Genomic DNA, 14,865 nt, shown 5'->3' with positions numbered 1-14,865 from the left:
GTCTTTCCCACACACCGTGCAATGTGTAGAGGCCACCACTTGAACCTGTGACCTCTCAGTTCACAGGCGGCAAGTACTACCACTTGCACCAGGCTGCCCTTTTATGATCATCATTGGGGATAATTTAACTAATTGAGCTATCCGATTGCTCTTCCACAACCGGCTTTTCTTTATCTAGTGACAAATCTGAATTTATGTTTAATCGTCTATCTTTTTTTACATGATAAACTTGCTTGATCACCTTGTATTTTTTTCTGTATAGACCGATCTTTTTCATCAAAATGGTCATTAATGGCAGATGATGGTTTACCAATTGTGACTCCCTATAGGTGATATAATCTAGACACAAATATTTAGGAAGAGACGGCATACACGAATTATAATATCATGATGGACAAAAACAAGGCATGTTGTACTACATGACGGAAACAGCATTGAGTTAGAAAAATTATTCCGTTGCCGATTCGAATCATGGAATTGCTGTCTTGGAGTAGATCTTGAGTGTTTTGGATGTTTTGGCTGACTAGCATTATTATTTTGTTTTTTGGATTTAGCCGGAAGATCTCCAAGAAAGGGCTTCGGCTTTTCCTTTTGATGCTTGTGACGGCCTTTGGATTCAATGGTTTTCCAAACACCAATCTCGAGTTTTTGGGCTTAACCGTCTTAGGTTTGATTTATTTTGCAAAACCCTAGATGAGCCGGTTAGAGCGGTCTTGGAACCGGTCAGACCGGTTGCAGTGCAATCAGCATCTTTGCCTTTGTTTTGTTGTCCCCGAACATTGAAGTACAAGATGTAGTCTCTGTGCTCTTTCCAGGGGATTTTGGTTCGACAATTTTGGCTTGAGACAGCCGATATCTTGACCAGCAACATCTGGCAAATTTTTGCAAGGATTATTAGCCGGCTTTTCAATAGCCGACTTTTGAATAACAGGAATTGGATCTACAATCTTCTTTTTATTAATCAGGATATCCACAAAAATAAGCAAACCACTTATCAAAGTATCTGTGGACTTACTAAGCCTTGGTAGATCGTACATCCTCAACTCATCGATGGTAGATATCTTCATCATGATGACGCCTTGTTCAGCTACCCGATAACAATGAGAATGCAAATTTATGTCGATGCCCTTGCCTAGGTCTTCAGGCAATCCTTGAAGTGTCATCATATTATTGGAGTTTGATAGATCGGCCATGATAGCCAGATTTTTGTTCCCCACTGGAGTCGCCAATTTGAGTTGATGCTTTTTGTGGTCAACACACGAACATGCTAGGCCGCGCGATGCGAGGAGATGCTCCTTGCAGCACCTCCTGCGTGGAGCGGTCAGACCGGTCAGAGGGACCGGTCAGACTGGTCGCCGTGCAGAACGGCGACGATCCGAAGAATGCTCGCCCGGGAGGGACCCTATCGGGACAAGTGCGCGTAGGGTTGCCCTAGGTTCGGCAGGCCAGCTAGATCGTCCTCAAACGCCATGGAGATGAGAGAAGAATAGCATGTCGAGGTTGGAAAAGTTAGGGTAAAGAGAAAAGGTAAAGACAATGAAAAATAAATATATTTGATAGATTCGATTGGGTTGTATCTCTTGAATCGACTGTGACCCTTACTAACCAGGTTGGACTGTCCAGACCGGTCTGACCGCCCCTGTAAAACGGTCTGACCGGTCTGCTCGTGGTGCAGAACTTCCCGAAGTCATATCTCTCTCATCCGATCCGAAGTCCAAATTGGACGTTCCATATATGCATTTCGATCGTTTCGACGAGATCTACGGAATGGCGAAGTCCATTTTGCTTTTTGGGCAATTTGACCAGACCGGTCTTACCGGTTTTAGGGACAGGTCTGACCTGTCTTCCCAGTTGTGCCATTTTCTTGTGCGAACACTCCATATTTGTACTTGTTACAAAAGTGTGGTGCAAATATTTTTTAAAAAAAAATTGCACGAAAATGATATATTTCATGTACATGGGCACTAGAAGACAAAAATGAAGAAAAACTTATCGTTTTCATGTGAAATTTCTAGATTAAGTTTCATCGGTCTAACTTTTACTACAAAATACATATATGAATGCACTATGATGTGCATTATTCCAAATGTTTTAGACTGATCAAAATATTTTTATAAAAATGCTTTCCTCACTCGCAACTTCTAATTTCTAGAAACTCTTTCAAAACCTTCCTTGTAACTTTTCCCTAAACTTTTCGTGAGATATCTTCTAGAAGATTTTTCAAGAAAATGTTTTCAAATAAATTTTTTATATTCTTTCTAACTAAGATTTAAGGAAACCTCTTTAAATATATATCCATCAGTGAGCGAGAGCCGATAGGTCGAGTCAGACAAGGAGCATGAAGGAGTGCTGCTTTTAATAAGAGAATCAATGGTGCTGACAAGGAAGTAGTATGGACATGGCACGGATAGGGATGGCGATGGGTACCCGAAATCTGATAAATTTTTGCTTCATTAGGGTACGGGTTTGGGTTAACTTTTAGACCCGTGGGTTTATTAATGGGCACAAAGTCCTACCCATTGAGTTTATGGCACGGGTTTGTTCCTATAATACCTGAACCCGTAAACCCATGATTTTTTTAAACCCGATACAACATAGAGCAATTGTCATTTTATTTTGTGAGTTTATAACGAATTTAACATCCTTTCCTTCAATTCTTATTTTAGTGAACCCTTAGGTGGTGGGTATGAGTGTTGTCGCTTTGCAGTTGTCGTGTTTGTATATGCATGCGATGGATTTATGACTTTGCATGGTGTTATGATCATTTAAATATAGAGTTGTTAGTGAACATATGTTTCTTACTCATAATACGCTACAAATGATGTTTACTATGTTAAACTTATTGATCATAAAAAATTATATAGTAAAGTGTAGACCCACGTGTTACCCGTGGGTATCCGCTAACCCGATGGGTTTGAGTTTGGACAAAATTCTAAACCCGTCACGGGTATGGATTTTTTAATGGATTCAAATATTTTTCATGAGTTTGAGTTTGGGACGGCTAAACCCGATGGATTTAGACCCGTTGCCATCACACGAGTGTGTCCGTGTGTGTTAGGCCCTGTTTGGGACAGCGAGCGCCAGACGCGCTTCGCTTATACGCCAACGCGGACAAAACGTCACTTCTCTGATTCTCCCCTGCGCAGTTCAATCCTCCGCGTTTTGCGTTGGGTGCGATTGGGGAACGCGCGACTGACGCGAACCGTTTGGCGCGATTATTTCTGCGTTTCGCGTTTAAGCGCCGCGACCGTTGTCCCAAACGGGCCCTTAGGCTACCCGCACTGGGTACTGCAAAGCTTACTGCAGTACCCTTTATGCAAGCGGATGGCTGCAGCGGGGAGCGCTATCTCTCCCTCTATGCAAGCGGATGGCCGCAGCTCCCCTATTCCGAGCGGAAGTACGGCGCCTTCGCTATCCGCCGACGTGGCGTGGGCTCGCCTCCCTATGCGCGCATCGCGTCTGCTCGCGCTCGCCCGCGGCCACAAGCAGAGCCACCGTCACCATCCGCCATGGCCGCCGCCGGCCCTGCACGCCGTCCTCTTCCTCGCCAGCCACTTCCCCCTCCCCTTCTGTCCTTAATCGAGTGTACAGATTGAAAGATTTTGTTTCTTCCATGCAAAATACCTAACCAACAGCTTCTCCGAACGAATGCACCAGTTCTTCTTCGAGATCAGGATGCAGGTGTTCATGGTGAGCGCGATGGCAACGGGCCGTCGCCACCGGCGGCTAAAGCTGCCTCGATGCATTGTCATTTGAGATGAAGCGTGAGACAGCAGGGAGCCTGGGATGCTAGCATTGATCTACCTCAATGAATGTATACTCAAATAGGAGCTCACTTTCCTGAATTTCTGGAATGCTCGCATTGATCCGCCTCAATGTGGTGTTGACTGTAATGTCCCTCTCTTGTGGATTCTGAGTAAGATGGTCACGCTCCTCTCCTCTTGTGTATTCAGGATTGCTAGGTCTTTCTCTAATTCTGGATTATAAGTGCCAGTTAGCAATTAAAGTTCTGGATTATAAGTGCCAGTTAGCAAATACAGTGATAGGGTTCATATGATACTTTTTTTTCTTCCTACAAATCATTGTATGCATTGCTTTGTGAACCAGCCCACTCACTCTTCAGGTAATTCAGTCTTACTCCTTCCTGCATTGCAATACAGATTACTACTACCCTTCTTGTTTGTGAGTAAACTAATTGATTACTTATCTCTATTTTCCTGTTGTGTGCGTATCATAGACCTTTGGAGAATATTAATTTCAGTGGATGATCGGCATCATAAATCACCGGTCTTGGAGAATTATACCGTAATTTGGACGCCGGGATAATAAGGTGTGGTAGAGTACACGGATATGAATTGACTACTTCAGACGTCACCTTGGCATGTCACCTTTTGTGCTTGCAGGTTCTCCAACAAATAAATTATGTTGATTTTTTTTCAAATGTTGCCATTATAAGTTCACTGAATTTATGTGAATGGTTTCAGTTAAGTCATCATTGTTATTCCCTGCTGATACCTTGGGGTTGTTTCTGTATCGAAGTGCTTGCTCTATTTGTCTGAAAAATAACAATGCTGGTTGCATAAAAGGGAGCAGTGCAAACACAACGTCTCATGTATAGCTAATGTTGCTGTAGATTCCAGGTTCTAGAGGGCTCTTGGGCTTGCCACTACTGTGGATGCATACTATGCATGGCAAAATGATGACCAAGGCCTGTCCACATGCCAACATGTAATCTCAAGTGTATGCATCTCACTTACTGTCTCGATTAGTCTGTTGTGTTTTCTCGGTTGTTTCTCGAAGGAAACTGATGGAGTGCACTGACAATACCTCTGCAGATTGTGAGAACTGGTGTCCATCACTAAGCAATGGGCACAACATTGACTCATATTGTTGTTGTATTGGAAGGCCAACTGCATGTGCATCCAGCCTCTGGTGAGCACACACGTTCCCCTTTTTACTGCTCTAATCTGTTAGAGTTAATTGCATCTGCATCCTGCCTCTGGTGAGCACACACGTTCCCCTTTTTACTGCTCTGATCTGTTAGAGTTTATATTAATTGTCATGGTTAGAGTTAATGTTAATTGTCGTGATCTGTTACTGCTCACGTTTCCAAGCTGATTTTTGCAGTAAATACATTGCCATTTTTGGATCCTTGTTCAGTTTTGAATATTGTGAAATGGTGCTTAATGCCAATAGTTTAAAAAACTGGTGCCAAATTACTAATGACGGTGCAGAAGTTAGTAGTCATGTTAACTGGCACTGTTGTTTGACTTGTTGTAGGTTGGTGTTATTATCGGAAAAGCTGGGGAAACTATCAGGTATCTCCAACTTCACTCAGGAGCAAAGATTCAAGTAACAGGAGACAATGAAGCTGAACCAGGTGCACGGACAAGATCAGCTGAGCTTTCAGGCACTCCTGAACAGATAAGCAAAGCTGAGCAGCTGATCAAAGAAGTTTTGGCAGAGGTATTACTTGTTCCGACCATAAGTTATTAGGACCGGACCAGTCATCGAACCGGTGAGGGTCTCGGTTCAATGGTTCACTGGTTCAACCGTTATGAACCGGTTGAACCATTGGTTCAAAAGCTTTGGACCGTTGAACTGAACCGGCCATGAATACTATGAACCGGTACTATATACTAGTAATTAATAGTAAATACTACATAGTTGATCATGGGAAAATAAGCTCATAGCTAACATAATTATATAGCACTGCAAGCTCAAGATATAGAGCATAAATATAATTTAAATTTGTGCAGAAGCAAGCAACATGTCCAAGCCAACAATAGAATCTACGATGAAAAATTACAAGTATTCAGTAGCTCTGACATAGTGACTGCAAATTTGCTATTTCCAACAACAATCTGATCTGCAATTGCAAGCAAGTTTGAGTCTTCAAATCAGTCAATATGAACACTATACACTTACGCAAATCTATTTGTATTCTGAGTTGCTAACCGTCAGGCGTTAGCCATGTCTTCTCTCTGCAGCTCATCTGCTCGATGTAGGAGACAGGCAAGCACAGCTTGCAGGGGTAGGCCGGCCACCAATCGCCGGCCACGAGGGCCGCACTTGCGGAGCCTGCAGCCATGCATGCTGGCGGAGATAGGTAGCTGCGGGCGGCGGACGACCAGACATCAAGGCAGAGAGACGGAGGGGCCGCTCAGCGGGCGACCTGACGAAGAGCAGCAGTGAACTAGGGAGAGGCGACGAGTTGGAGCGGCTAGCCTGATCACGTCCGGATGCGCCGCCGGCCTTGCGCCCTGCTCGTCTCCGGTCTAGATCCAGTCTCTAGCTAGATGCGCCGCCGTGACAAGAAAGAATGAAAAACCGAAACTTTCCCCACCCATGTTCAGCTGAATGTGAGACAATCTCACTCTTCCGTTTATACCCTTAGATGGATAGGGTTACACAGAATAGATAGAGGGGTGACTTTGTCCAAATCAAAAACGCTCCGGTTCACTACCGGTTCGATTGCACAGACGGTCTTTTAAGTGAACCGAACCGTTGTAGTCCCTGGTTCACGGTTTTTTCGATCGGACCGGCGGTCCGGTCCGGTCCTAATAGCTAGACCGACCACAGCTTTTGTTCTACATTTTTTTTTGCATATATCATGTTGATCATGCAATCTTCTGCAGGCTGATGCTGGGTCTTCTGGTACTGGATTTAGTGGCCAGAAATATAATGCATCAGAGCCAGGTGCCGACACGTTCCAGATTAAAATTGCTAATAACAAGGTTGGTACACATGCTTTTTTTCTTGATAAGCGTAACTTTAGGATGAGAAAACTACACTTTATCACAGTTTTTGAAATAATCACAAGTGCCCAATTCTCAATATATAATTAGTAAGTATTGTTTTATCATGTTTTTTTTGCTTATGATTTGTTCCTTTTTAGGTGGGTCTGGTTATTGGTAAGCAAGCCAAATCTGGAGCTTGTATTCAGGTTTGTTAATCAGGTTCCAGGAGCTCCTGGCCGCCACCTGCGACTTCAGCCGCTTGCTGAAGCTCGGCGAGGGCGGCTTCGGGAGCGTCTACAAGGGCGTAATCCGGCTGCTAGAAGGGCCTGCGGGCGGCATGGTGGTCGCCATCAAGAAGCTCAATCCCAAAGGCCATCAGGTGCCCATCTGTGTTTTCTTGGCTCCTCGTGTCGCCTTGTCTTGGTTCATCATGAATTCATCAGCACTTAATTTACGGTTCTAATGCTTGGTGCTTGTCGTTTACATAAATCTCTCTCTGTGATACTGTGGTTACCTAGAATTATAAGTGAGACTCTGTAGTTTATATTTCACTAATGGTTGCAAGCCTTACAGTGCCATGCTATCCTATTCACTACAACAGCATACTAGCATGTATGAAAAGCATAGTAATGTAGTGTTTCATTTCAGAACTTCAAAATTATTTTCCATTTTTGAATAATCATCTGCACTCTGTAATGAGTAACAAACCAAGTAGTCACATGTGATCCAAATGACTAATTTACATCAGTGGATTGACTTGTGCATTGCTAGGATTGTTTCAGAGTTTCAGCATTTGAGTAAATTATTTTGTTTCCTACTCCTAACTTGATTAGAGCCATAAGCATTGTTGTATGCAGGTTTTGCAAAGACCCTGAGTCACAGAGCAAGATAATATCAGCATTGTGTTCTTAACAAGGTTTGGAGACCCTTGCGCAAGAGTATATGCATTTTTATTCTGTACTACTCAGTTCTTTCATTGGAATTTATAATAATACAGTAGCTGATATGTCATATAAATCCATATGCCTGGTTGCTTATAGTTTTGTTTTGATAGTTCAGTTTTCACCTTCAACTAATTACTTTGTGTTTGATTGAAAATGATCTTATTCTCAAATGGCATCAAGAATGAACATGTACATGAAGAAATATACTTGTCCATTGAGTCTATATGACTGTTGTCTTTTTCATTGCTTAAACAAAATATTGATCAGCATCATAGTTTCTTGTTTGTGTCTCACTGGTTGAGCTTTAGAACCTGCATCATAGTTAATTCTGGCCTGACCAATTGCATTCACTCTCTGCATATAGACTCCAGTAAAAGATTGCTGTCACGTGTTTGGATTTTCTTCTTGATATTGGAACAAGGCTTACTAATTTACTTAACTATTATGTTGTCTTATAGTGTTGCTGTATATAAGGATCAGTTTCGTATAAGAAAATGAAATTTAATAGCTGATGTTTGTTGTGATATATTTTAAGAACTAAAGTCTGGATATAAATGCAGATGGAAAAGTAGAAAAAAAGTAGTACTATGGTGGCACTCAATTGCTGGATTTTTGAAGAGTAGCTTTGTAAATATACTTAACTAGGAGCAGGGTGGGTATATAACCATATAAATTCAGCTAGGGACCGTTTGAACATCGTCATCTCCCCTAGCCATATGCGTTGTGTTCACTATTCTTGTTTTCATGCCGTGCAAACTTGTTGTAGTTTGTATCACAACTATATATTGGTAATTTTCATATAAAATAGACTGCTTTATGCAGATATTCCAGGATGTTTGTAGCACATCATGACCCAAAATTCTCAAGTTTGACGAAGGGAAGTATGCTGACAGTTAGTACGCATCATACTTTGGAAACCATTTATTCTTATGTGCTTTATAACTTTAGGATAACTACTCATGTTTAATGAGCTGTTTGAAGCAGAACCTGTATTTTACTTGAATCAGATGATGTGCCCACGGCTATGTGCAGAGATAAGAAAATTAAATATTTGCAAGTTAGCTTTAAGATTCTTCATCAAAGAATATACTCTGAAAATAAGTTCGTACCATAAGTTTGCAGTATTTATTCGTGTGGTTGTCTATCTTGCTGAATGACTGAATATACATCTGTACCTTTGTCACTTGTGCCATACTTTCTGTATTATATCTGCTTGAGTTCATGTCCCAGTGATGCACAAAATTGTGGCATTTTTATTCATGATTTACTTTGGCAAAATAGCCAAAATCGTCCCCGAACTCTTAGGAAAGGGTCAAGTTCGTTCCTGTATTTTTGTTTGGGCCAATTTAGTCCTCGAACTATAGTTCTCCGCTTCAGTTACATCCTTCATCCAAACTCCACATCCACACCGTTAGTAACGCCGTCAAAACATCGGACTAACAATAGGAAAAGACTTGTTTGCCCTTCCCTTCCCTTCCAGGGTCACTTCTTCCAGCGTTATAGAAAAAAAAACCCTGTAGGCTGAAGCACGGGTCTGACGTGATTGCCTTCGCGAGAGTGTCCGTGACGGCCGGCGCCGCCGAGCCATGGCCGCCCTCGAGGCTGCTCGTCCTCTGCAGGTACATCTGTGCGGCGTACAGCTGCTCCAGCCTCGACGACCCGCCCATGCCGCCGCCGAATAGGTGCCCCAGCGCCGGCGGGCTCTTGCCGTAGTAGGACAGAGGTGCAGCGCCGTATGCCAGGTACCCGCTGCTCCAAGCTACCGGGACCGCCTTAGACTCGTAACCGGCGGCGGCAGCGTAGGACGAGGGGTGCATGATGGAGTGCGGCGCCGCCGCAGTCGTGAGGTGGAGCGTGATGGTGGGGCATGACCAGTGGCGGAGCCAGGAATTTGTGGCTGGGTATGCCAAATTCCTGGCTCCGCCACTGGCTGCTGCTGTGCTACAAAAGGGGCGCCGCACGTCCTGTCGGCCGCTGCGGCGGCGCCGGCTGCACCTGGCCGTAGGCCGCCGGTGGCTGGCTCCTTCGTGCTGGGAGCCGCAGGGGGCTGGTGGTCAGCCGGAGTTGGGCTTGGGCAGGTCGCCGCCTCGCCAGACGCCGGACGTTGGGCGGCGCCGGGGAGGACGCGACGCGACTCGCAGTCGCAGGAGCAGGATGTGAGCCTGGCGGCGAGCGTCGATTAACAGGGGTGGGCGGCAGGGGATGAGGGGAATCAACAGGCAGGCAGCAGCGACGGGATCAGACGGGACGGAGGAAATCTTGAATACTACACTGATAAGTGGATGGAGGTGGATCTAGGGTGTTCCTCTTACCTTTACCTTGCTGAGTTGCTGGCTTGCTTGAATTGAAGGCCAAGGGTGCAGGGAGGGTGGAGCACAGGAGCAGTACTCGTCGGCGCCGCTGGCCGCTGGCCCGCCAGCCAGCTGGTGCCCCCTCCTTCTCGCTGCTGCTTGCTGGGGAGGCGTCGCGGCGAGGGGCCTGCCCGGCTGCCCCTGCCGCCGGACAGGCGGAGGCCGGAGGGTCGGAGGGTGGAGGCGGAGACGCACTGGGGCCGGGCCGGGAGGAGCCGGTGTGCGGACGGCGGTGCCGGGAGGTCGGGGTGGGGGGGGGGACAGGGGCTCGGCGCCTGGCGCTCGGGGCGAGACACAAGCAAGAGATAAAGAGGGATGGATTGGTCTTCTTGCTTTGCTGGGCTTTGGACTGGTGAATTGAGCCCATATGTTGTATAGGATAGTATACATCTATGAATACTTATTTGTATTTTTTTCTAAATCTTGGGTATGCCTTGGCATACAGGGGCATACCCCTAGCGCCGCCCCTAGGCATGACTCGGCGGTGGAGACCATGGTGGTAGGGCCGAGCAGCCCGGTGGCCGCGAGCGGGGGGTGATGGCCGTGGGCGAGCGAGGCCGGGAAGGAGGAGGTGGAGCCCGAGGTGAGCATGGCCGCCACGGCGGAGGTCGTGGACGCCATGGCCGTGGCCGCCGGCGGGAGATGGTGGTTGTGCTGGCCCTCGTACGTGGTGATCAGGACAGACGTGTCCTCGCGCACCGCTGCACCTACTTCCTCACCGGGCAGTGGGGTGCCACCATGCAGCAGTAGCAGGCGCACGGGCAGGGGTTCCCCTCGGCGGACCCATCGCCGCGGAGCAGCTCTGGCCTCTGGGGCAGCCGCACGACTAGGAGAGCGTCGCGGGAGGACCTCGAAGATACCCCTTGCCGCGGCACCGCTGAGGATGGAGGGCCGTCGGGCTGAGAAGAGCGGGTTCTCGCGAGGGCGGCCGCCCGACGAGAAGACCGGAGCGGGCTCTAGGAAGTCGTCCCAGCTCGCGATGGCAGCGGCGACGCCCCCCTGCCGCGGCGCTGCTGAGGATGGAGGGCCGGCGAGCCTTGAAGACCAGCTTCTAGCGAGGGCGGCCGCACGACGTGAAGACCGGCGCGGGCTCCAAGGAGTCCTCCCGCTCGCGATGGCGGCGGTGATGCCCCCCTGCCACGGTTCCATGAGCGGATAAGATGGAGGCGGGGCTTGCGGGGGGTTTTCTTCTTTTTTTATAACGCTTGAAGAAGTGACCCTAGAAGGGAAGCGAAGGGTAAACGGGTCTTTTCCTATTGTTAGATGTTTTTTTTACGGTGTTACTAATGGTGTGGATGTGGAGTTTGGGTGAATGATGTAACTAAAGCGGAGAACAATAATTCGAGGACTAAATTGGCCTAAACAAAAGTACAAGGATGAACTTTACCCTTTACTAAAAGTTTAGGGATGATTTTGGCTATTTTGCCATTTACTTTCATAAAGGGAATTATTAGTGTATGGTTTAAGTGTCTAAAATAACAGTAGTATTTTTATAAACGTATGAATGCCAAATTATGATTGGTAGATAATTCTCTAAGATTTTGTCCAAGATTTACTTTCATAAAAGGAATTATTAGTGTATGGTTTAAGTGTCTAAAATAATTGTAGTATTTTTATAAACGTATGAATGCCAAATTTTGATTGGTAGATAAGTCTCTAAGATTTTGTTCATGATTTACTTTCATAAAGGGAATTATTGGTGTATGGTTTAAGTGTCTAAAATAACTGTAGTATTTTAATAAATGTATGAATGCCAAATTATGATTGGTAGATAAGTCTCTAAGATTTTGGGTTATCTTTGTGTTTCTCTTGATTTTTTTAGAACAGTTTTCTCTCAAAACTTTTTAACTTAATTTTTCTCTCACTTTGCAGTATACCAGGGAAACTGCAATGGCATGCCTGCAAAAGATGCAAACGGAATCGACATCTATGACAACAGCAACGATACCGCACCTGTTCATGCTATTGTTGGAGCAGGAGGGTTCAGCTTGGATAACTTGCATAACAATGTAAGGTTTCTGGTAACAAGTCATATACTCCTTCCGTACCTATAAAACCTGACGTTTTGGATAAGATTTGGGTCAAACATTGATAATATAAATCATCAATAATTTTTAAGTTGTTGAGTTTGCAAATGTGAAAATTATATGAATAGATTTGTCTTGAAAAATACTTTCATAAAAGTATACATATACCACTTTTTCATAAATATTTTTATAATAACAAGTGGTCAAAGTTGTGTTTTGCAGACCGTGTCGTTGTCCTAAATGTCAAGTTTTATGGGTACGGAGGGAGTATGTTCTTCGATGCAGACAGCACGTTATCTTTGAAGGTGCTGGCCAATAATAATGATCCAGTTAACTTCTCGCCCCCGTTTCATCGGGGAACTGCAAGGACGAGGATGGCATCAAGGGCCAGTGCGTTCTTGAATAATGATCCATTAGGGTTTATCCATGTTGAATAAAATAGGAACGAAATACCTCGTTTTCTTTTTTCGATCTTGAATATTGCCATTAGGTTCGCTTTGGATTGTCCTAATCTGCGTCTCTTTGTGATGCTGCGCAGATTTATCATTGCTAGGTTTTGCACATATGACTTAGATCTGCATTCTGGTTGCTTTTCTGTCAGGCAATTGAACTTTTAAGTTGCTACAGGCCCTAGGTATGCTAAACTGGTAGCCCTACATCTGCATGCTTTCAGCACTCTTCTTATTTTTCTAGAAAGAGAGGAAGCTTTATTTGCCATGTGGCTATGAGCAGTATATGAGCCTTGTGGTAAAATGAACCACGTGAGATCCCTTCTTGTGGGAATTTGGTTCATAAATCAACTATGTACCTAACCCTTGTTATATGTACGATTTGTGTGTATGCTAGTGATCATTAGCAACTTTAGGAATTAGCATGTGCAATTTTGCCAAATGTGGTTCTCATATCAGTAACATTCAAGCATAGTGCAGACTCTCTTCAGTACATGTTTTGCTTCAGTTAGGAGAACGGCTTCTAATCTTTAATAACTTTGATTTTGTTTTCAATTCCCAATAGATTTATTGATATATTTAGAATTATTACCCTTTTTGTTCCAATTGCTTTAATTGATATGGAAGAGAAGTCTTATTTGGGGAATATGTCTTATTTTTGTACCAATTGTTTTAATATAGTCATGAGTCTTATTTGGGGAAGAGAAATCTTTTTTTTTCATGTTTTTTTTATAGATGTGGAAGACGACGTGTTCGAAGGATAAAAAATTATCATCCAGGGCAAGATGTAACAATAATAACAAATACATTACACTTTATGTCTGAACCAAAACTCAATCGTAAAGGAATTAGTTGGTTGCTCACTTCCTACTGACTGATTTTCTTCCCTAATTACTCTACCTTTTATATTTGCTAAACTCTTTTTTGGGGTGCAATTAAAGAGCCCATCTTCGAATTCTTTGAGCTCAAATACTTGCACATCTGAAGGTATGGAAAGATACTCCATTTGTTAATCATTCTTTTAGATGATCTTCAAGCTTAATTTTAGTTTGATATATACCAAGACTAACCTAGCCTACCCCTCACAAACCATCCCTTTAAGGCCCACAAGTAAGGCAAAAAGTTTGACGAAAAGCGATGGTGAACACATTTTCGTCACACACGCTGTAGGATCCCGCAGAAAATAAAAAGTTTTTGTCACCCACCGCCCACTTACCCAATCTTTGTTATTATCCTATCACTTTTCTCTACAGTGCTGGTTTATCTTTGCTTAGGAACTTGCTGAATCAGTGGTGTTTGTAATTGTAGATGCCGTGGAGGGGCAGGATCAATCGACTTTTTCTTGGGAATATTCAAAACATTCCCTATGTAGAATTCCTTTAACAGAAACCGCAATACATTTTATGTATGTTTTGGTTTGTATTTGTGACCCTATGTTCCGGTTTATACTTGACCTTATTTAAGCCACAATACACCATGTATATATGTTTCAGTTTGTACTCATTAGTCATGACATTTTTTCGAGTGGTTTGTACTCGTAACTTTACTTGTGGTCTTACGTGGTTGAATTGCACTTAGGCTAAATTTTTCATCTATTAGAATTTTTGAAGATACATCCTTGACGTCTGAACATCTTTAGTATAAGTATAAATTATAAATTACTAGATATTTTATAGGCATAAATACTTATTTAGTAGATTTTTGAAAACACATGCGGGCAAACCAGCTGCATGTTGTGCGTGTTTCTTAAAACATGTGGGGCACCCCTACTATCTTAGTCTATCTCCGGTGGCCCAACCATCATCCGGCATGTTTTCCTTGAAGCGAATCTTCACCGCTGCAGCAACTAAACCATCTATCGTGATATGAATGCTTTGACCTGATTGCATATTTTCGCCATATATAGTTTCGTTAAAATGCTTCTTGCAACTAAAATTTAGTGTGTTCATTTTTTTCTGTAATATTATCCTTCAAACACGTGCGGTGCCGCACGTGCACCCTAGTAGTATGGATAAAGGATTATAAGGTTTAGTCGCACCTCAATTTTTTCAGCCTTCTAATGGCTTTGATTGATGAAATAACCAAAAAATCAGGTATTATTAGAGGCTCTAGTAACCTAATTTTTATTACATACTCCCCACCCCCCCCCCCCCCCACACACACACAGGCCCTATCCCATAACTTTTCCAGACAGATTACTAGGAATGCAATTTAGATAATTTTTGGGTCATTGGATCGATCCAAAATGTTGATAAAATGAACTAGAATAGGAGAAATGAACTAGAGTGGCATGTCATTGTAATTAATCAGTTGACCCAGAAAATACCATTGTATACCCACTTCACCCTTACCAG

General features: G+C 44.0%; 2 protein-coding genes and 1 long non-coding RNA gene across 5 annotated transcripts; 1 reads left to right on the top strand and 2 right to left on the bottom strand.

Moving 5' to 3' along the window:
- Nucleotides 1-3,273: 3,273 nt before the first annotated feature.
- On the top strand, nt 3,274-14,057 carry LOC120669850 (probable serine/threonine-protein kinase PBL20). 3 transcript variants are annotated; one of them, XM_039949715.1, is made up of 6 exons: nt 3,274-4,740; nt 4,836-4,932; nt 6,899-6,914; nt 6,967-7,119; nt 7,598-7,656; nt 11,908-14,057. In XM_039949715.1, exons 1-5 carry the CDS (start codon nt 4,719-4,721, stop codon nt 7,613-7,615), a joined length of 306 nt encoding a protein of 101 aa, XP_039805649.1. In that variant the 5' UTR covers nt 3,274-4,718; the 3' UTR covers nt 7,616-7,656; nt 11,908-14,057. The 3 variants fall into 3 exon arrangements, with proteins under 3 accessions (XP_039805649.1, XP_039805650.1, XP_039805648.1); XM_039949716.1 differs by lacking the exon at nt 11,908-14,057 and adding an exon at nt 8,507-9,550; XM_039949714.1 differs by lacking the exon at nt 11,908-14,057 and having other exon boundaries at nt 6,960-7,119; nt 7,598-9,550.
- On the bottom strand, nt 5,708-6,345 carry LOC120669851. The gene is made up of 2 exons (XR_005672838.1): nt 5,959-6,345; nt 5,708-5,869 (listed from the first exon to the last, which is right to left on the bottom strand). It is a non-coding gene; the product is annotated as an uncharacterized LOC120669851 (long non-coding RNA).
- On the bottom strand, nt 8,749-11,184 carry LOC120669121 (WRKY transcription factor 42-like). The gene is made up of 3 exons (XM_039948929.1): nt 10,479-11,184; nt 9,232-9,581; nt 8,749-8,775 (listed from the first exon to the last, which is right to left on the bottom strand). The coding sequence occupies exons 1-3, from the start codon at nt 11,182-11,184 to the stop codon at nt 8,749-8,751; spliced, it is 1,083 nt and encodes a 360-aa protein (XP_039804863.1).
- Nucleotides 14,058-14,865: the final 808 nt, after the last annotated feature.

Source organism: Panicum virgatum, chromosome 4N (genome assembly GCF_016808335.1).
Source record: "Panicum virgatum strain AP13 chromosome 4N, P.virgatum_v5, whole genome shotgun sequence".
NCBI lineage: Eukaryota > Viridiplantae > Streptophyta > Magnoliopsida > Poales > Poaceae > Panicum > Panicum virgatum.
This window is presented reverse-complemented; position numbering and strand designations above follow the sequence as displayed.